Below are 24,316 nucleotides of genomic sequence, written 5' to 3' on the forward strand. Positions count from 1 at the left end.
TCCTAAAATTAAAAACGATTTATCAAAATATTTTCATCATAATTATTTTGTTGCATTTTATACTGTAGCTTGTTGTAGGCACAAACCAATCTATTTATGTATAAGCTCAAATCAAACTATTACGTCACTTATAAGTGTTTCAACATTGCTGATTAAAATTATAGTTTGTAAAACTGAAAATAAAACCATAATCAATATCAGACAAGTTTCGTTTGTACAAAGTGAATACGTTTTGCTACAGTCTCGTGCCAATCAGTACACGAGTATGCGACAGGAACGTCTACTCGGTAGACAGAGATCTAATAAAGATATTGAAACTCGAATTCAAAACAGGTTTCTATTTTCCATATTTTGAAATACCTAGGTAAAGTAAATTGTATCGCGTTAAAAAGAATTTTAGTATTTTTCACCATTATCCATCATTTCTCTTTTTCAAAATAAACAACATTGACCGCAAATTCATTGAGCTTCTTACTTTTGTCACCCTTTCTTGCTACTTTATTATCACGTTAAAAATGACAACTAAAACGCACTCCCGTTTCCACTATGTTTTCATTGCCAGATTTTAATCCATATTCGTGTGATTCACTTCTTATCGTTCACAATTAATTTAAAAACTGATGTACAATTATTAATTTACTGAAATCACAACACATGATCACTCCACTCGTGATAATAACGACTCAAGTACACTTTCTCGATATTTTAATATGAATCGACGTTTATATCGGTCGCATCGTCGCGTGGACTGCGTCCGAGTGTTGGCGCGTAGACCATCTAGCGCCGGCACATATTCTAAATCGTCGTGGATACGATGACAACTGGCTATGTGCGTTTTTATGAATACACCTTGTCATGAAAAAATATTGACTAAGATATCTCACTGTCTACCAGTGACGGGAGTGACTCAATAACGGAACGACGAAAATATATAATTATTTTTAAATCGGTCGGCTCTAACAATAAACAACTGAAATGGAACAATGTCTTCGGGAATAAACTAATAGGCAGTGCACACTTTATTGCTGAGTCGCACGTCTTTGTCAGCCTTAATCCTGCTATAGTTCAAGTTCTAAGTAAACAAGCTTATTTTTAAATTAAACATCATGCAGCATGTCAAGGTTGGATCAAGAGATGCAAGTATAACGATCTCCTACTTATAAATATAATTTACTTATCAATATCTAATCATTACAATACGAATAAAAAATACTGTGTAGGGTATTTTTATAGTTAAAAACTTAGTAATACCCCTTAAGGGTATTACTAAGTTTAGTACATTCTTACAGACACTAATCTTCTTATTAGCGTTATTTTGAAGACGTACTTACTACTACTACACTATTTTTCACAGCAGCATACGTCAGCAAGCAATACTAGAAATGTTTACGACACAACTACAAATTTCAGCACTAATTGTATTTGAAATACTTAAATATAATTCACATTTGAGGCTTACGTTTACTCTTCAGTCATTGGACATAGTCTTTTTTAAGATTTTAAACATTCCCTGCATTGATGAACCTCGCACAAGCCGGTCTTGTACACACATTAAATGAATTAAAAACTGACGTCAACCCACTACCTTTGAATTGATAAATGCCAACTTTGCATAATGACTGAAATTTTTTGTCAACTAACTATGAAGTATAAAAGATAAAATAAAAAGCAAGGTTCCTGAGCAAGTTCTAGTGGTTCAAAATATTCTTACGAAATAGTCACTTCACCGTACCTATCTACACATTAATACGCATTAATGTAATAATAATGCGATATAATATTTAATATCGGAGTGTTTACGTACGTACAAGACGAGAATAGATTGTGGCAGAGTTTCAAATATGTCGCGGTGTCTCAAAGCGCGAATGTGACGTTCATGTCAAATTATTCGCACCTGCATTCAGATGAACTTACAAGTACTTGGAATTAGTGAAAAGAAAAAACAAAACCGTGGTTTGTGGCCACTAGCACATGCACAGCACTGAGGGCCTACAGCGAAACACGAAAATCGTTATCTGCCTCTCTATCACTCTTACTTATTCGAGCGATAAAGAGGCAGATAAGGAAATTTCAATTTTCGCGTTTCGCGGTATTCATATTCATTTATTTAGTATTGATTATACATTGTCAGGTTAATATTAAATATACAATTACAAAAATTCAAAATTGCATTAATAACATAAGAAATAGCACATAAGGAAACGAAGGGTTATAGGCCAAATAGATATAGACGGCCGAGCATAGCGGGTATTAGGCCTCTGTAAACAAACCGCCGCGATGCATCAATGCCGTAGTGAAAACTTCTCCAAAAAAGGTTTAAGGCATAGTATGTATATAAAGGTAATCACTGCTCTACTTACTTGCGTTAGAGAGTAAACAGTATGAAAACTCTTCTTTGCGAGCTAATATTATAACATATGGTGTTTTTTTTTCGTTGTTTGACAAAGTTGCATTCGGCAGTCAAGGTCGCAAACATGGATTACTCATTAAATCAGCATCATAAAAAAAGTCTGTAAAAAATCAGAACTACCGGATTTTTCGCAAACGAACCCCGTTACAAAAGCGACAAAGTTAGTAATTAAAATGTGTACTAAGTGTAAAATTTCCTTTGCGATTGAAATAGACTAAGTGATAATTCATGTCACTGCTTTAACTCTGATTGTTGTTTAAATAGTTGTCGAGCGCTTAGACTTGAAATATTCATAAGTGGAACTTGAATAATTCCACTATTTATCGGTAACAGATCGATTTTCACTAAAACTATCTCGTCCCATTCTACTGAACACAGTTTTGTGAGAAATGGCATTTCGTTTCTATAATGGGTACATTGTATTAATGCCGAATGAAACTAATTGTTAAAAATACAACTCGAAAAATCGAGGGCTGCACCATTCCAGATAGCTCTTACTGACCTATATATGAGATCAGATTAGAATTATAGCGGAGTGTGTCTCATTTCCACTTACACGAATAATTTATTTCGTACGTTACTATTATTATTAGTACATTATAATTTCGTACTAAATTAATAGAAAATTATGATTGTTTTAGGGTTGCCATCGCCTCTATGAAATTTGCCTGAAAGAAATACAATTTACACAGTTCTATTCAAATTACAAAGTCTCAGGTGATTAAAAACCTAGCAGGTGGTGCGTATTCATGACATTAGAAATAAAACAAAAGATTACTATAAAATATATACGTACATGATTTACGACGTACGACACTTTAATTAAATACTCTAAAGCCGTTATAAGGAATTGTGTGCATGCTGGTATATTTGAAAATTTAATATAAATAAGAAAATACTATACAATTGTATACTTTGAGTGAAAGTTATATAGGTATTGGCGCAGCAAAATTGTAAACTTGCATTCCGATGATGCGAATGTCGAAAAGAATAATAGCAAGTCAATAATTCCGCGCAGCATCATTTAGAACCACATGAAGATATTAAAAAGATTCCCAGCTTGCTGGGAATTCTTTCTTCGAAATAAAAAACTTATTTGTTTGGCCTAATAAATTTTGCTCATTATCAAATATAAAAAAAGCGGCCAAGTGCGAGTCGGACTCGCGCATGAAGGGTTCCGTACAATTTAAGACGTATTAAAAAAAATCTACTTACTAGATCTTGTTCAACATTTTACCACTTTGGGCACACATTTTACCACTTTGGAAGTGTCTCTCGCGCAAACTATTCAGTTTAGAAAAAAATGATATTAGGAACCTAAATATCATTTTTGAAGACCTATCCATAGATACCCCACACGTATATGTTTGATGAAAAATTTTTTTTTTTAAATTTTATGACGTATTAAAAAAAAACTACTCACTAGATCTCGTTCAAACCAATTTTCGGTGGAAGTTTGCATGGTAATGTATATCATATATTTTTTTTAGATTTTTCATTCTGTTATTTTAGGAGTTACAGGGGGGGGGGGGGGGACACTTTTTTTCACTTTGGAAGGTTCTCTCGCGCAAACTATTCAGTTTAGAAAAAAATGATATTAGAAACCTTAATATCATTTTTGAAGACCTATCCTCTCCTCTATCCTCTATATAGATACCCCACACGTATGGGTATGATGAAAATTTTTTATTTATTTTTTATTTCATGACGTATTAAAAAAAACTACTTACTAGATCTCGTTCAAACCAATTTTTGGTGGAAGTGTACATGGCAATGTATATCATATATTTGTTTTAGATTTTTCATTCTGTTATTTTAGAAGTTACGGGGGGGGGGGACACATTTTACCACTTTGGAAGTGTCTCTCGCGCAAACTATTCATTTTAGAAAAAAATTATATTAGAAACCTCAATATCATTTTTGAAGACCTATCCATAGATACCCCACACGTATGGGTTTGATGAAAAAAGATTTTTTGAGTTTCAGTTTTAAGTATGGGGAACCCCCAAAATTTATTATTTTTTTTCCATTTTTGTGTGAAAATCTTAATGCGGTTCATAGAATACATCCACTTACTAAGTTGGAACAGTACAGCTCTTATAGTTTCGGAAAAAAGTGGCTGTGACAGAATCGGACAGACAGACGGACATGACGAATCTATAAGGGTTCCGTTTTTTGCCATTTGGCTACGGAACCCTAAAAACGTTCCAAAACTAAATCAAAACAATAATTTATCTCTTAAACCTAAGGCGTTCATGTAAAATATGTTAGGCCTGTTATGAGTTTATATAAAAACGTATGTTCTACTATTTTGCTCAACTAAAAAATATTAGACTAGTACCAAGTAAGTTTAACTATCCACGGCATAGTAATTTAATCCGGCTAACACCGGTGTGTAAAACTTAAAAACACAGTCTAAAATTTTGTATTTTCAATGTCGTGTGTCTTAATGGCGTGTGGGCATTTCCAGTTAAAAGTGTACTATTAACGTTTTTTCGAAAAATAATCAACTTTTGGGATATTTCTACTCAGAATCACGAGGACTACAGATTTTAACAGGAAAAATAATAATCTGTTTTGTGGTGTATTTTCACATACATTTTCTATGGACCGTCACAAAACTGACAATCTAAATTTGTATAGAGAACAAGAGACACTTGTTCTTTGTTTCAATCAATAATCCTTGTTATTCTGACTTGACCAGTTGTTAGTTTTTCAGAAAAAAGTAAACGGTACACTTTTTTCTGAAAACCCCCGTAATGTCATTTGTTTTTGCTTTAATGAATGATATTTTTGCGAGCGAAATTAAACGGATGCATAGCTTTAAACGACGCAACAGTTACAGCTGGGATACTCGTAGCAATCTAGTCGTTACCGAGCGCGGGCGAGTAGAAGCCTCAAGGGAGACAGTGTAATTGTTATCTGTGAATACGTACTCTTGCTATAGACCTCGAGGTCACATTATATTGGTTCTACGCAATCGCGCAACTATTAGAACTATTAGGAGGAATAAGAATGGTGGCCTGGAGTGTTAAACACTTTGCCAACTAACTATGTAGACAGGAATAAAGCCGTTACACCGGGTTAAACTCGGCCTGCGTATAATTAATCGAATTAAAACGAGGAGTGTAGTCGAACAACGGAGTTCATGTATACGCCAGTGCTGTTGCTCACTTCGACGGAAACCAGGTAAAGAAGGAATTAATCGAAACTTATTTTAAAAGCTGCAGTTGTTAAACTAACACACTAAGATGTAAGAATCTACCACATCATTTGCCGTCCAAATTACTTGCACTTAACATACGGTTATTTGGTTGAAAAATCTCACACAGCTCAACATAGCCCGAAATTAAGCAAAGCCTGTACTACGGGTACTGGGCGACGATAAACATAATAGATAATAGTAATAATAGAACTCAGGAACACATACGATTAGGTATTAGTGATGAACACACATATACAAATTTGATAAAATATTTGATAATACAGACAGACACTCCTTCGCATTTATATTGGAAGTATGGATAATATAATTATCATAAAATATAGTAGCAAAGTAAATCACAAATAAAATAAAAAATGTCAACCAATTTTCAAGCTTAACATATTTAATTAACCTCATGAGATTTTAATAATACGAGTAAAATTATAGAATTTAGTTATTTACGATACAAGTGCGGAAAGTAGGAAATTTGCAACGAGTGGCAATAAATTAAAACAACCAAAGAGAGTGTTTTAAATCGTCACGAGTTGAAAATTAAGTACCTATTCCCATGTGTATCGTAAATAACCTTGGCCCTTTTAAACTACCGACACTGAAAATAACACCACAGTTTAAAGTACATATTTATGGTGCTACTTTACCGCACTAGTGAGATATTTAATTAGCACATTACGTAACTATGTCGAAAATTGATAGGGGAAATATGTATGTGCTGTAGAATCTTCGGCCGTGTTTTAATTTATCGCCACTCGCTATTTGAATTCAAACATATACAATGTGAGTTCAAAACTCGATATGAATTGGTACTTGTACAAAAATACAATAAAAGCAGACTATATACTCGTATTAATATATACACGGAAACAAACTTATTTATCGACTAATTTGCTTTAACTATAAATCTTTCTCACCGTCACGAGACACATTTAGATAGGTACATAAACTTTGCAGAATCACAGTACGAACCTAATTAGAAGCCACCGTAGCTTACCTTTCATCAGTGCTAATCCACGTAACGAGACCGGCCCTGGGACCTTTTAAACCGTAGCACAGTTTTCAGTAAATCACGATAATACCTCAATTTAACCTCATTCCTGAAACGGGGATCCCTTTGCCTGGCATATTTTATTCGTGCACTTAAATCGAATTGCGGGGACCGGGAATAATTACAATTGGTAAGTGCGTTGTGGTTCGCGAAGAAACAGTTAACGCGCTTTCTGCCGCTTCCGTAAATTTTGTGACATTACTTTTTTATGGTTTGAGGGAAGCTAAAACGTTGTTTTATTTGAAATCTGTGTTAGTTAAATAAAATGAAACACGTTTCGCCTGAATACCGTGTCATTATGGTTTTGAATAGTTTAAATCATACCAATTTTGGAAAAAGTTACGTTATGTTAATATCAATGAAATGAAATATAGCGCAATGAATAAATCTACAAAATCATTCTAACACTTTAATACTCGTAATTTACTGTAGATTTTACAAAGACATACGAAACCAGGTTACAATATTTATTTTATTTAAAGTTCCAAAACTTCCAAATACGATTTGTCGAGACTCTAACGACTGAGCTCATGATGCCACAAGTAACTTGTAATATTAAAAGACAACATATGCTTCACCGACTTATTTGTATAACAATTACTTCAAAAACATCAAAAGTCAGGTTGCGAATAAAATTACTTCTACGGGATTAAATTCAGTAAAAGAAAAGTTTAGTTATAATTATAGGAAAGTACATAAGGAAATGTAGTAATTTAGCACCTTGATGAGCTTATATTGTTGACTGTTTATTGCGTCAACATGTTTACAGTTGGGGTTCATAATTTATCATATAATTAATATGAAATTATGCCTAATTAATTTAATCCAATGATGATGTGATTGCAGCAACGATTAAATTATTAACTAAACCAGATGTTAGATACTAAAGATTTTTTTTTGGCAAACATTTAACTTTTGGTACAAGCTTTTATCGCTGAATGTACTTTTCTATCTACAGGCAACTAATACTCATCGAGACACTTCTAACAACCCCAAATACAATTAGTTTGCATTGTTTATCACAGAGTCCCCATGTCCACTTATCATTGTCATCAGATTTATATATGTATGCAAAATTTCAGCTCAATCGGAAATCGGGAAGTGGGGTCAATTTAGCTTCCAAGATTTGACCAACACGAACAAACTAACATACTAACAGGGCAGGAAAAATAAGAGCTTGTAAAAAGTGACCAAGCCTCCAGTGGCGAAAGCGGAGTACTGGAGGAGGGAAAACGCATCAAAATATTTAATAAAATAATTTGATTTGTTAAAGTTATACATTTTTTTCCCTGTCCCAATATGTAAGTACATGACAAGATTGTAATGATTCTTATCTAAACCTTCTTATTATATTGGTAAGATTTTTGTTTGTATTTGTAAATCAAGAAATAAATGTACTGTCCCTTAAGTAAGAGGGGGCGTAAACCCAGATTAGAAGGGGTCAAAATATATGGCGCGCTGTGCGATACTTGTGACGGAAGAAATGAAATCGCGCGAGTTTTTACTTTTTATCTAAATTACTCTTTGTTTCGGTTGAAGTCTGTCCTTTTTTTATGGCAGAGGAGGCAAACAAGCCGACGGATGTTCTTGTAAATATACCGTCTATTTTTCGTGTGAATTTTGCATGGCAATTTTCGTTGATTGAAAATGGGTAAACGATCAAAAGCAAAACTAAAGTTGTACGTTAACCCCTTCTTAACACAGGGTAAAAAGCAAGGGGGAATCTAGTATTGGGAAAATATTGAATTTACTATTTCAGCCGAGAAAATCGTCGGGGTGGGGTCATAAGTTAACGCGTAATATTTATTCATAACATGGGGATACCAAACATAGACATCAAATAGCAAATTTTATTGTATTATTTTTTTATGACACAATATGAAACAATTTTGTTTCAAAATATTTCTGTATCTAAAACTAGCTTTTTGCACCAGTGATTTGATTATTGCCCAAAGAAAGTCCAAGATATAAAATCTCTACGGGGCAAATTTCATTAAAACAAATAAAACTAATTTACCCGTTAGAGTCATAACTACATTAATACATTAACAAACGCACAATCTAAGCTTAAAACTGAGTGTGACGATTATTATTATCAGTAATAGTTGTGTAAAGCTTTAAGCCCCCCGTTTTCTTGCGAGTGTTGAAAGTCAACTTAATACCGAAAATATTAACGGCTTAGTCAAAAGGGAGACCCGTTTATTTCAAGAACGAGAGTTAACATATATAATATATGCCCTACTCTTATGTCGGTTCTATGTGTTAGGGTAAGAAAAGGGTTTTGATGGGATAAATTAAATTATTTATGACAAGAAACATTTTGCTCTGAAACTTTTTTGTTATTCTTATGTTTGAAAAATGTATAAGTACCCGTTATGTTTATTACTATTATTAAAAAATCAAATATAATATTAAATGTGTCAAGAAAGCAGGAAAATAATAAATATTCCTAGACTAGTCTATAAGTACAAACTTAATACTACTACGGTTTTATTATATTACATCATACATATATGTTTTTGTACAAACCATATTTATAGTAATTCAACGATCTGTTTTAATTCAAATATTTTATTGTATTAAGACGTAATTACTACACATATAATCGTTTACTAGATTATCGCGCTCACACTATCATGAAATCCATGTATGTCTATGTCAAAATCATAAATCGTGAAAATAATCAATACCGCGTCGAAAAACCTGTTGCTGCTTTAAAATTCGTTATAAGCGAGATAGAAATTTTGCTGTCAACAGCAATCATATGGCAACGAATGTTAGTGAACGGGGAGCATCAAAACAGTAATTGGCATCAAAGGGTGATTTCCTATTCCAGAGATTGTTCAATTTCCTGCCGATCATATTTGCACGTCTTCTCTATATATCACTGTCGACTAAATACAAATCTTACCTTTTCAAAATCCGTTAAATTGCAATATTCTGGTGATTCCGAAAAACAACATGCTTTTAATTTTTTTTTAATAATTCAGCCTCACTAAATTTTAATTATTTATTTGACATTTCGTTGCCTGGGAAAGTGAAACGCATCTCACTACCACACGCGTTGCACCTTTGGAAACACAACGACGCACTATGGGCTGAAATTCGGCTCTCATTGACATAAAAACCGAAGTTGTTGTGTTGTTTCGCCTGAGCCAAATATAAACCTGTTGCTTGATAAGTTTGAAATAATAGCCTTATAGACTTCATCAAATCGCTTACCGATCGCTCAGACATGTTTCAGATTAAGTGCGCTCTACGATTACGTATGATTATAATATGACGTACTTATACGCTGATTCGCCGCGTTTGTCTAGCCCAGTCTATATTTAATAAGCTATCGGCATACGCATTATGTTCCATTCGTGCGCATACGACGTTGTACTACTAAGGCAGTCACGTGTAAAATGGTAATTCGCTCTCGGCATCCCTTCTGCGATGCTACCTATTTAAATAATGCTTTGGCTTGTTTGTGGGCCACACATATTGTACGCTGCGCAAGTCGTATAATGTGAAAATACGCCGCTTCTTTAAAATAATAACCTTTATTTTTCACAAGAAAGAAATGAATAAGCTAAATAAATAGAACCGTAGTAATGAAGTAATTTTTACGCCCTCCTAAGCCTAATCGGTCGGTAGTGATATATTAGTTTGTAATAATGTAGTAGTACTAACTCTTTATTGTACAAAAATGAAAACATAACAGAAAAAAACACTCGTCACTAGTACAAAGGCGAACTTATCCCTTTAAGGGATCTCTCCCAGTTAACCTTAAACGAGGAAACTACGAATATTTTAACCCGATCAGCCTACCAAAGGAACCTTTTTCATCACTTAGCTCATTATTTGGACAGATCGTGCATTCCCTGGGTTCTGTTGAATATAAAACGTTATGCTACAATAAATGTTTTTTGACAAAGAAACTGCAGAGTTACATAACGTTCATGTCTTCTGTTATTTCTTACAAGAACAATATGGGAAAGTATGTAATCTTTGTATTTGGCAAATAAAGCACAGAGTGGCAGGACTGAATAGCAGTAGAATACAGTGAAATGTAAACATACAAGCTAGATTGTTGCAAACACTGTGGTGTGTGTTGCAACAACTGCAATGTTGTAGAACACTAAAGTAGTTTCACGATTCCACACTTCGCTTAACTTACATTCAAGTCTATCTAACTTGCCATAGATCACAATAGATTTATCAGTATGGCATTAGAATTTAAAATTCATTGAAGTAACATACAACCTAAAAAAACAATTTATCAAATATTTATTATTGGTTATGTATTTTGTTTTATTTTTATTGACTTCTTTATTTATATTATAATGGATACTTTATTACGATTATAAAAGATTGTCGTTAAATAAATTATTTAAATGTACATTTAACACATGTGAAGCTTATGATAACACAAACGGTAATTAATATTATGTAAGTATAGCAATACCTATATAATATGTCTCATCTAGGAAGTTACTAATACTGTCACTAAAGTTAATTAATCCCTGAGAATCTCAACACAAGGGATTAAATTAAAGCATATGCACGTAGCTGTCATATACCTCATGATCGCTAAATCTAGGTAGGAAGGTACCTGCTGGCCTTGTCCTTTTTGGAATTCAATAATTAGTTCGAAAACGGGTCGTGCATTTCGGTGTTTATGAAATTATTAGTATTTATTCGGAACTATAGTGTTGAAAATATTCTTGGGATAAGTTGCCAAGCGGACCCTAGGCTCCCATGAGCCGTGGCATAAATACCGGGACAACGCGAGGAAGATGAGATGAGATGAGGCATTATATCGATTACGGATTAGATTAAATCATAACATAACAAAATCAACGTATAATAATAATTACATTATAACAAGTAATAATATATGAACTGGCATTATAGCAAGTGTCTTATAGTTGTTTTTTTTTTATAATTATGTTATACATTACACCGACACTACCTAGGTACCAACCGGCCACCCGACAAACCGAACCCCGAAAAAAGTAAAAACCGAGTTATATGAATATAAAATTTCTGGATTTTCGAAAACTTATTACGTATATGGAATGCTAAGGTATGCTTATCGTAGGTTATCGTTTATGTTTACTGTATAGTATTCCTCCTCACCCTCCGGCCAGCTCCAACCCTGGATTACTCTCCTATTTAACTTAACTATCGCACACCGCACATAACACATTTCCGGTGACATATGGAGAGTGTTTAAGCCTCCGTTATTAAGGCTTAATGAGATCACATGATCAAATTGAATGTACAATTTTCAATTATAACCACTCAGGGGTAAAATAGCAAGTGAAATATTTAATAATAGATGCAATGCTTAGGTACTGTACCTACTACTGTAACTTATCTACTGATACGGACTAAAAAAAATTAAGTATGTATATGGGTTAATATGTACCTACGCTTAAGTGAAACTAATACGTACTTAGCTACTAATATGCGGCAAATTTTCGGTAATGTAATGAGATTTCTATTGAAAGGGTTGTGTTTTAAATGAAATTAAAATAAATATGAAAACAGAAATGATGTGACAATATTATTCATGATCTTACTGATAGTGTCTGGAGGACAACAAAAGTACTTAACCATGGATAAGCATTACGAGTAATTAGCACGCCATAGATACCTTAGTATACAATCACACGGCCACTACTCTTCATGAATCTATCCGACACAGCCGCAGTGACGTACGTACGCCCAAAATTACACGAAAAAACCTATGCAAGCAAAATGGGTCATTTTCAATGACTGGGTCAAGGCACACGTTATCTGCGATAGCATTGAGATATCGTCCCGTCATTGGAGACGTTCGGGTGAAAGCATTCTACCAAACGAAGGCAAAAACAGCCAAAGACCGAGATCACGGCACAATAGGCGAGGTCATTTAGAATGAGCATTCACGTGGCCGCCATTGTTGTGCTAATGTTCAAGACAGGCCACTGTTTAAACGATGAGAGCCCCTCATGAATATTAACCGATATTGTCTTGGCGGCTAGTCTGCACTGAAAACAATCCAGGCACAAATACGAACAACCGAAGATACGTCGCGTTGTACCAAGTAGGCTTTATTCGAGGAACTTAAGATTTACATCACGAATTTTCAATAAAATATGTACCGCTTCTTTCGGGTAAGCCCCACTTCGAGTCACGGAGTGCCCCTTAATGCCGAATATAATCCATAAAAATCAAATCCAGTGAAAATAAAACCAGGAACATTCAATCCCTGTTCAATACTTGCATTAATAGCATTACGTGGCCAGCATTAATGATTTTTAAACCATATTGGGAAAATGAGGAAATAAAATTGAAATTGGTTACAAAAAAAACTTTAAAGCAATATACGAGTAACAAAAAGCACTGTGTAGTGCAATTTAGGTATTATAAAACTACCTCTTAAAAATTGACGAGTATGAATTTGACTTCCATTTATGTATAGACACACAATTACCTATTAGTGCCGTTTAATAATATGAGTATTTAAATTATAATAAATGTAGAAGCGAATAAATAATGATCTAATTCAAGATTCAACTTGATGTGATGAGTGATAAATGAACGCAGACCTTTTAAACCACAGGATCTGTAAATCAAATGAATAGCGTGATAATAACAATAATTAATGTTTATTATAACTGTGACAAAATAATAAATAATAATATATGGTTTAATATTATGAATTGACTTAAATAATATATGATATTTGTTATTTAATTATTATTTTGTAATGCCTTGTTCTTTAATTTGACGATCATTACGATACTCATTAGATACCTAGGTTACATGTTTTCCGTAATTATGCTATTATTTGACATTGTATATTTATTTCCCAATATTTATTAGACATTGTTTCGAATTTATTTTGCTATTGATATTTATCTGTATTGATATTTGTATATAATAAATAGTTGATAATCATAATATAATTTCATAGAGAGTAGGTAAAAATTATTTATATTGTAATTTACAATATAAATTATTATACACGATATTTATCGTCATAGAAAAACTAATTTGATAATTTATTCTCAAGCAATACATGTCAGTAAGCCTACTTATGACGTAAAAGGTCGTTTTATAGGATTATAAGCACGTAAGTCAGTAAAGTACAGTAAAAACACTGAAGTTTGCTTTTGATATCAAGATAGGCCCTCATTTATTTAATAAAAAATCGTTTAACCGAATGGGAAAAACAACTTACACTACTAAACGGTAAAGGTATTTCATCAGTTCATTTTTATATCATGCGCAATAAACCGAACTAACCTAGTTACTGGTAAATTGGGTTGAACTTTGAAGTGCAGTTATGATGATTTCGATGAGTTTCCCAACGTATTACAGGCAATCGACTCATTGTTTTTAATCAAAATGCATTAATCACAATTATTATAATTAGTTTAGATAAAGTTGAAGATATTTCGTTTTTCGGACTTTAAATTCATACTGGTAATTCAAATTAAAGCTAGTGGTTACGGCAGTTGAGCGAGTCCAATGTTAGGATTTAATTTTCCCTATTGCGAGACTTTTAGCTTGTTTGCGGTTCTAAGTGCAGAAGAGTTGGTAAGAGACTAGTCACTTGTATCTTAAATTAAAATATGTCTGGATGTTAAAATATCTTTGATATACATAATAAATCGGTAGCTGGTTTCTATACATAAAAAACAGGGTATTCAATTCACCATGAATATTTGTTTTAAAGAATTCTTCAGCACAATGTACTGTTTAGCGACAAGAAAGCCTGCTTCTACCTTGATTTTTTATGAGCATGGTGAGACTCATATATACGTAGATTATTGTAAACCACTTACCCGCATATCCACGAGTGCCGCCTCCTGGGAATGCTCGCGAGCGTGAGCGCGAACGGCGGCAGCGCGCTGGGCTCGTCGGGCTGCTCCTCGGCCGTCGGCGGCGCTCCACTCACGCGCAGCTCGGGCACGCGCAGGTGCCTTCCGCTCATCACGATCCTTTACTCGTATCCTCTCGTATAACTAACATGCCGCGTGTATCTTCGATTTTTCCTTCGCCTTTTGTATTATTTCTTCACCGTATAACGGATTTTTTTTCACTACCCACCTAAAATTAAGTAATTTTGTATCTTAAGTAAAACAAAGTCGTATTTTGGACATATATGTCTTTGTTTTACATGAGACACATATCGAATCACAACTGACTGAAACGCTCTAGCACTAAAGTGCAATAAGGAAATTTAACATATCTTATGTGGTGGTATAACAGGTGAGATGCAAATCAAGTCGAATGAATGCCTTGAAATGAGCGAATACCGCGAGTATTCATATATACATGCGTTACACTACGATATTATGCTTTGCACTTAAATTATTACATTAACATTTAGATTGATTTAATAGGTAGTTGCCTTTTTATCTACAAAGCTGCGGTCTACCAATTGTGATACAAGTTTCATTTAATTCGCAAATATGTGTTGTTAAAAACCAGTGTGTATGTTGCGTTTTTGTACCTTGAAAATATCCCTTGCACCGGTACGTACCTTTATTGTTTCTGACTGAACAGAAAAAGAGCGTAGCAGCAACACCAAGGTATGCGTATATGACGTTTTAGTTTTAACAGCAGTATTCGCATATTTAATGCAGGAAATGTAGACAACCCCCAGATACACAGGGCTGGGCTGTCATCCTCACCTAACTTACAAACACGGGCAGCGAACCAATTTAAGTGCAATTTACGAGTCCGCTTAGTTTGTTAGGGATTTAAAGCTTAGATAACACTGGTTAGCTCAAGAACTCTAGTTACTCTAGATCGTTCAAGCAATGGCTCTTACGTGTGCAGGTAATCCGTCAATATGCCCATATTGACGGACGAGCGGCTTTGTTGGAGACTCGGAGAAGCCACATAGCTTTATCCGCTTACTGCTCGGCGTTAAATGCGAAATATTCTTTAAAAGATTTTCACCTTCAACGGACACTATTCAGCTCTATAATTTTATTAAGTAAACGTATAGGTTGATGGGTGAACAAAGGTCAAAGGTAAACATAATTCGTATAAACATCAATAGCTAAAGTTCACTATGTCGTTCAAACCTTCTCATTCTTACATATCTTATACCTTTAAACGAGCAATTCTTGTATATATATATATATGTTTCTGTGATCTCGGAAGCGGCTCTAACGATTTCGCTGAAATTTGGTATATGGGGGTTTTTGGGGGTATACAATCTATCTAGATTAGTCTTATGTTTGGGAAAACGCGTGTTTTCGAGTTTTCATGCGTTTTTCTTTCGACGCAGAATATGTGTTATCGCTAATTTCGTGTTGCCAGCCACTGTCCGTCTCCAGCGTCCAGCGGGTTAAGACGCGGACTGCTAAACGAGTGTTACGGGTTCGAATCTCGCCCGGTGACTAATTTTTTTTTTTATATGTTCAAGTTTATATATAATTTTTTAATTTTTATTGTTTTAGACAAGTTTAATTTAGTAAAAAAAATGACCTATGCAATAAGAGAAATTGACAATAGATGGCGTTACTCTGTGACAAGTGCTGTAAGGTTAAAATCGATTGTAAATAATAATAATTGTCAGTTCACATTTTACTTTTTAAGTTTATGTAGATTATCACCTATACACCACCATATTACAATAAATAGTTCGCCCAGGTACTAATACTTAATACAATCATTAACGTTGTTATAACTTTCTGCTAAAATGTGTAGTTTAAGTATAGCTATAGTCGGCACTAACAACAGCAGTAAATAAAATAAAATAAATATTTATTCAATACATGATAAAGCCACACACTTTTTTTTTCAAACTGTAATAAATTTAAAGGTTTATTAGTCATAATAACCAGTAACAGACCAGTAACCAGTCTGGCAGAATATATAAAGTTAATTGGGTCACAAAAAAACGAATCGAAGCGTGAAAAGGAAAAGGAAAACCATCACAGGCAATAACGTTTTTTGATTCGACCGTAACAACTGTCCCATCTGTTGGCTGTCTGCCTAAATCTGTGCGACCCCGCCCTCAAGGCTGGTATATATTTCACCTCTTAGTGCTGAAGCTTATTTCTACTAATTTCGTAAATATAAATCTTCCCAGTATTATTTTCTTTATTTATTTATGTTCTTAGTTAGGATTAATGAAAATATTAATATGTAAATTATTATTAGTGTGCCGATCGTTGTTTAATTGAAGCTAGTTTTCCTAGTCCTCTGTTGATTTAAAGAAGTTTAATATTGACATATTGGACTGGTCTTTTATCTTTATTATTCGATTATTGCAGAAGATGGGTATTGTTAATGTAGTATAGTGCACCTAACATGATTCTGCTTCTACGATGACGAGTGCCAATTGAGAAGAGAACGCACGTTCGGGTTAGCGAACATTTTGTTAGAATATGGGTGTTTTGTCTTTATGAGCATTTTTCAAAATCGGATAGTACGTATCGATATTCCTTTTCCTGTGGTCCAAGTAATGAGACCTAAATATAAACGCCATTTTACCGTTTAAAGCAATTAATATGAAAGTTTCACCTCGTGTCTAAAGCAAAATATAACTATGTCATCTATATCACATAGTGACACCATTATTACAGTGGTTCTGCTAAATGCTTTATGCTTTATGTTCTCAATAAAAGATTAAACTTTGAAATTGCCGTGCCCACAAGTTGCTTCTTTTATTCTGTTTATCAAGCATTCTGACAGACAGGGCGCTTATGATTGACACAATATCGCTATGATTTATTAGCTGGAAGAGAACCCTTAAGGGGATAAGTTCCCCTTTGTACATATTTACTGTGTTCTCTGTGTTATGTACTTGTTTATGCAACAAAGTGTTTACTGCTACTACTACTAAAGTTTAACCAACCCGCGTCAGTTTAATGTAACTAAAGTTAGCTGATTAGAGAAAGCAGAGACCGGGCTACCTAAGTCAAGCCATAAATATACTATATATTTCTACGTAAAAAAAGGAACCTGCGTCGCAGAGTCCTACGAATACATAAATTAGGTAGTACATTACCTACAAACACTTTATTCGACATAAGTAAATTAGGTCTTCTTACTTTGGCCAACGAGTATAATACTCGTAAGAACTTATTGCGTATCATTATTTTAAGACAAAAAAAGACAAATCCAATACTCTTAAGATAGGTGCTTAAGAATAATATTGATACTAGTGAAAGCATGTCAAACAAACGCACATCAACATCAATCACGGAAACAGCTATCCATCGTCGATTCATGGACACAAATATATTGATAAGTAAACGTCATTTTTGATATGCGGTCATAGGATAACCTTAAGGTAAGGCCATGACCGTGATGGAAGCTACGTAGCTTACGATAAGTTATTGTGCTGAGTCGCCAGGGGGAGGTGGAGAGGCAATAAGGCTTGGAGGGTAAGCATGTATTGCGATTAATCGGCGATCTCGACCTTTGCGTGCGCGAAGCGCCTGACTAGCTCGCGGCACGCACACCGCCAAAGCTGTTTGCCGTTCATAATCGGCAGGCGTTAACTTTATACCGTACAAACTAGACCTAAGGTATATTTTGGTTACAAATTATGCGAGGAAATATAATTTTGTGTCAATAAACGGTCACGTATATTTGTGAAAGTGCTGATGATGTACGATAAGAATTGTGTAAAAGTTGATCTCCATTTGATTGCAAAGTTGCGTTGAGAATATCGAGTGAGAATGAGAATTCTATGAGATTTCATTCGTTTATAATTCATATGCCACTTTAGTTAATATTTCAAGGGAAATAACAGTTTTATCGTTCCCAAGGATACAAATAAATAATTTAGAAAATTTCAATGCGGCTCAACATGTTCATATTACCACATGCACCTTTATCTTTTTGAAGCTTGAAGTAGTTATGTTTATATTAAACACCAGGTCAAAAACCTTTCCGCTGCCATTGACTTGATATAAAGTCAGTACATTTCGTGCCCCACACGCCACGACTTCATATCAAGTCATGGTTCTGGTCAGGTATACGTGCAATTTTTGACGTGGCGTTGATGACACTTTATTACTTCATTGACTTGGGGGCGAAAAAGTTAAATTCCCAAATCAAATTTGCAATAAAACTAGTATGGCCTGATATATGTATACACATACCGCAGTTTACACACACAGTGATTATAAAGGCGCCTTGGAAATAAACGGGCTAATGAAAATATAGACAAAGGGCCGTCACAAATGCTTCGCCTAAATAAGGCGCATAGGAATGAATGAACTCTGAAACAATGAACAATAATACTCATATCAAATGTGTCTATTCATAATAATGAATTGCTGGAGCAATAAAGCATTATACCGCCTGCAGTCGGAGATACGAGCAAAGAGCAAAGGAAAATTCGAACAAAAAGAAGCTTGGGAATGCAATTGCATGTGTCGGAGCTTCCATATCATGAAGTCCAGGAAAAGAAACTTAGGATTAATAAACAAAGTAAATTATAAAGAGCTCTTATTTTTGTCAGCAAATTAATCCCTAATAATTCACTTACAGGTATATCTGGTATACACTTGGTGGTATACAGGTATGGTGGATGGCTGAGATACACGTCATACTCGTGAACGGGTGCTGTTTGTGGAGACCGGTCTGTTTAAGCTTACACGGGGTACAGGTTATGTTAAAGTATGTAACTTTACTTTTGAGTGACATTAACGTGAGACACTTCATTCGGTTCTTGTCTGTTTTAATTTTTTTGTCTTTTAATTATTTATATAAGAATTCAAGCCTTGGCGACCCTCTACATCTCTAAGGATAATTTAATATATATTTTTATATTTTATCTCTGACACGTAGAGACTTATACATCTCTAAAGAATTTTAGTATTTTATGGTTTTATTTTTTTATCATAGTTTTTTTTTGTGTAATTTGACATTTAGAGACAGTATACATCTCTAATAAAGTATTTATTATTTCATAGATTCGATATTTGTAATTGTTTTTTTTTTTTAATTTATTGTTTGTAAAAATGGACATGTAAAAGTGCCCCTGTGGCCTATTTGCTGAATAAATGTTTGATATTTGATATTTGATCTGATTTGTTCACCTAAACGTGGCAATAATTTATTCTACTGAAGTAAAAGATAGAAAAAAGATAGATTTAAAATGTAAATAATGTATACACTTTTACTATTATCTATGTCATCCCCACTTGACATTAATCTTAACGCAACATTGTATTTATCGAAGACGCTAAAAATCATGCTTACTAACGCCTTAACAAGAGTCGTGTTGAGATATTTCTGAGTACTTGTACGCTTCAATATATCTAACTGCAATACGGGCTCTCTTTGTCTCTCTGCTGGAATGCTGACAAAACACACCTAGGTAATATTTTAGTTAGTCACAAAATTAAAACACTAGCATGACCTAGTAGGTACTGTTATCGTACTTAGGTACGTGCAAAATATAGATAAAACATTAAAATATACCAACCCACTACTTAACATCCTGTCAATTAGATAAGGACTCCTAAATAGGGCATTAAGTTACACAAGGTGTGACGCGCCGTGATTATATTAAACTAAATAACGCGTAAAAGATAATAGACTTAAACTTTAAGATACGTCCAATACGAGTATTAGGTCTGTATACGATATGGATCGGGTATGTACGTTTCTTCAAACAAAAACGTCACTTTTGATACTGACATATACGATCCATATCGTATCTAGACCTAGACCTAATATTTGACGTACGTATCTTATATAAAGTTCGAATCGGGTCGGAAGAGCTTGCTAATGATAGAGGTTTACAATGATGTAAATGAGTAACGAAACTACGCTATAATTATTGTTTAATCTGGATGCCTGACAACATTTAAAAGTACCAGGTCAGCAACGAACTTGTAAGATAAATTGAAAGAAACAATAGCCTAGCCTGTGAATATAAAGAGCTTAAGAATCGACACCTCACACATGACACAAACTTACCCGTACTAACCGACACATCTACATACATCGGCTGCTAAAACTATAAGGGCTACCTCACACTAGCGTCCAGTGTTGGCCGAACGTTAGTTAGAATTTACCATATTAAAAATTAACCATTACAAATAGAACCGTAACCCGCAACGGACGGTTACAGTTTACAGCTCAATTTATAATATTAACGTTCGGCCAACACTGCTAGCGTCTCCCGAGCGTCGGCATCTAGTCAACTCTATAGCTGCTGCTCGACGCAACGTTGACTAACAGTAAGCGAGAGCAGTACCGATAGGCAACGATTAATTTAAGTAAACAAAAAGGTAAGAATGTTATAAGAAGTCTATTAATTCATTAAAATTCCTGACATTTTCGTATTCCGGCCGCATTCCTGACCAACGGCAAAAATTCCTGACGCCTGGTTACCCTAGAGGTAGCCAAATGAGATATTTACAGCGAGGGCGTAAATTGAATCCTAAAAAAAGCGAAGAGGTCTACAATTGAACCCCGAGCGTAGCGAGAAATTCTAAAATAGAATCGTGAGCTTAGTGAGAGATTCAAGTGTTAACGCCCAAGGTGGAAATAATTTTGCTACCATATGCCACATTCACATCACCTATGAGGAAATTATTATGTTCCAAAATATTATTTAAGTTAAAAAATATATGCAAAAAAGAAATAAATTCGTGTCCTAGAACAGGAAAGTCACTTTGGTCCCTCCTAGCAGGGAAGAAAAAACTCTTTTTCGATCAGGTGATGTGAAAACATCTTTGTTAGCCCGCCACTCAGTTCCATACCAATAATAAGCTTATACCAGGAACCCGGATCAGATAATAAGGATTGCATGTGACACTATCAAAAATTTGATTGCTATAAATTATGTATTGTTTAAAAGTACAAAATTTCTTAAATCATAAAACGAACGTTCCTAGTTTGCTAGATGAGTGGTGATTATGCTATACTATAGCATCTGATCATAAACGAAACAGATTTTGCGTTATATGGGTAAAATATTTTATGAATATGGCAATAAAATTTAAGCTAGCAAAGAAGTTTGTGGGACTTCAATGGTCACAAAACGTGTAGATTAGGCGATGGTTACTTAAATAAATAAAAGTAATAAATATTTGAATACTACTGACTTTTAAAAAACGTTAATTGCAAACACATGTAGGTAGGTAATCGAATTCGAAACTAAAAAACTACCTACTTATATTCATTTTTAGCATCGCTCAAACGTTTTAATAAACAAGCAATTATTTATGTTACATAAACAATAAGCCCACAAATACGCGTCATTAAAACTGTCTGTTGCTCTCACAAATTGGCAATGAAAAAAGCAAACTGGCATTAAGTATGTTCCTTGAATAGGTAATTAAAAGCACAGCATATGCAACTGATCGTAATTACTTTTTGCTCATATAATTAGTTTAATGAAACAATATTGATCCGGTACAAGATCTCATTAAATGTTGGTTATATTTATTAATATTGGTTTTTCAAACTCGTTAAAAATGAAGGTATAAATTATAATAATGCAGGATCGATGTTTTGACGATAATACAAATATCCAGATTCATATTATTTAGCTGTTTAAAGCGTAAGCTAACAGTAAAAGCGTTTCAACTTCTCTGAAGTATAATAATCCCAAGGGCATGGTTGCCATTGCAATAAAATCCCAATCACTTCCAGTTGGCGTACAGGCTGGCAATAATCCTAACGTACAGCGCACAACCTCCAAAAGTTCACGTATTTTTATTAACAAGCCAGATTTGACTCTAATATCTGTAAGCTAAGGTAGCTTCTGACACGGTACGGCATTGATATGCGAGTTAGCTAAAGTGTCCGATGTTACAAGTGGCAAGCCCACATAATTTGCTGACGTCACTGCTCGCATGCTAGCTACGGCCCTCGTTTTATTTTTATCACCGCAAACCTCTTCGCCAATTGTGGTAGAAGAGCAGACTACAAAATTTCGTACCGAGTTGATACCGAGATGAAATGCACAAAGATTTCGCATAAAACTGATGCTAAATAAGGAAAGTAAAAAAAGAGACAGACGCTCTCAAATGTGACCATCGGGAACCCTAAACATACCCAACCGATACCACCATGAAACCAGTTCCAGTCGGTAGGTATATACAATTCAATTCTAAAATACGGGTCCCACCAAACCATTGTGCATTTCATCGCAGTATCAAGTCGGTACGAAATTTTGCAGTCGGCTCTTCTACCATTGCATACATCAATTGTTTTACGCGTTTCTGCGCGATAAGGCTTCACCTCATTTGCCGCGACTGTAGCAAAAAATACTAAGCAGCAAAACTAGACATTACACATATAATTCTCGTTTCAAAAAGTAAAACTCGTTTCAAAAAGTGTCGAACTCCCGAATAATAAATTCTTCCGTATCGTTAGTGAAACTTCGCAGTTGGCAAACGTGTCGTAGATGGATTCTAGTTGTTACGAAATCCAGGTCCCTTCAATCGCAGGTAAAAGGATCTTACATCTGGATTTATATCATTACAAATAAATTTATATTTCAATTAAATAAAATGGAATACATCCTGATGTTTAAAACCCTTTAAAGCGTCCCTGGGTCCTCACCCCATTGACCACGAACGCTGTAAAGCAGTGGTTCCCAAAGTTAACTGGGCTCTGATCCACATTGTTATAAAAACTGCCAAATTCGGGATCCACCTAATCATTGTCGAAAATCCGGCCTTACATAGATACCATACTGAAGGAAAATAGTACTTTAATAGCTTCATAAAACAAGCAAGGATAGGTGCCAGCAACTGAGAGCCAGAATTTCGATAACTGTATTTTGTTGTTACAAACAACAGGCCAACAGGCATGTCGTCTTATGTTTCATGGCCCACTCGCCCCACCCACCTATGGTTTGCGACCCATATGCTGACACCAATGCTTCTGTAAAGGTTTCGAAACGTCCATACTTACTTTAAATTTCATGAGTAACTATCGCTGTAACTGATAACAATTTTTTATTATTAGGTATGTTTAATTACTACTTTAACGCAATAAATTAAATACATAATTAAGCAGGACGTTTAAAGGACTTTTACTAATTTAACACAACATAGTGGTAATAAACTAAGGAAATTGTATTTTAAAAGGTACAAGTGACATAGTTGGTAAAAGTACAGCGGAATTTCCCAAAACGTAGTTTAGATTTACCTACTTAGTTATAAGAATAGGACTCGGTAGTCACATTAGTTAGTAAAGATACATTTTCCTATGTACATTTGTTTGCGAAAAGTGATATCTTTTTTACACTAGAAAAATGAACGAAAATATTACCTGGCTATGTTTCTGCCGCTTCAAATTCTTCAAAATAAACGATACTTCATGATGAAAATGATTCTCCAAGACAGGCACTAATTTAAAAACATGCATAAATAAACTTTTCTTTTATGGTAATAACAGGTACCTTATTAATTATTAACTGTAGAGTTAAGGTTTTATTTTTTCCTTGATTTTACGATCTAATTTTATTCCAGTCGATAGAAGAATTATCGACTTTCAATATAAGATACAAAGATTGTCTCGCTTTGTACCTAATAATTACTTATAAAAAAAGACTCCTCAAAAATCCCCTTTGCCCTACTTCCTTGCCTGAAGGCGGTAATTACTACAAAAGAAGGCAATTTCATGACAAGAATTATTTTGAGTCTATATTTATTCAAAT

At 34.3% G+C, this 24,316-nt stretch overlaps 1 protein-coding gene across 8 annotated transcripts in view; it reads right to left on the reverse strand.

Moving 5' to 3' along the window:
• LOC133519756 (cAMP-specific 3',5'-cyclic phosphodiesterase) overlaps positions 1-24,316 on the reverse strand; it is a 588,515-nt gene that overhangs the window by 330,707 nt on the left and 233,492 nt on the right. Inside the window, exon 2 of one of the 8 annotated variants that reach the window (XM_061853842.1) lies at positions 14,502-14,766. The exons of 5 other annotated variants lie outside the window; for them this stretch is intronic. In XM_061853842.1, the coding sequence (XP_061709826.1) occupies positions 14,502-14,650 (149 nt within the window). In that variant the 5' untranslated portion in view covers positions 14,651-14,766. Of the gene's footprint in view, positions 1-475; positions 802-14,501; positions 14,767-24,316 lie in introns of those variants that run through there. 2 more of the 8 variants (XM_061853841.1, XM_061853843.1) reach the window with 2 other exon arrangements.

The sequence above is a fragment of the Cydia pomonella genome, chromosome 7 (assembly GCF_033807575.1).
Source record: "Cydia pomonella isolate Wapato2018A chromosome 7, ilCydPomo1, whole genome shotgun sequence".
In the NCBI taxonomy this organism is placed as follows: Eukaryota; Metazoa; Arthropoda; class Insecta; order Lepidoptera; family Tortricidae; genus Cydia; species Cydia pomonella.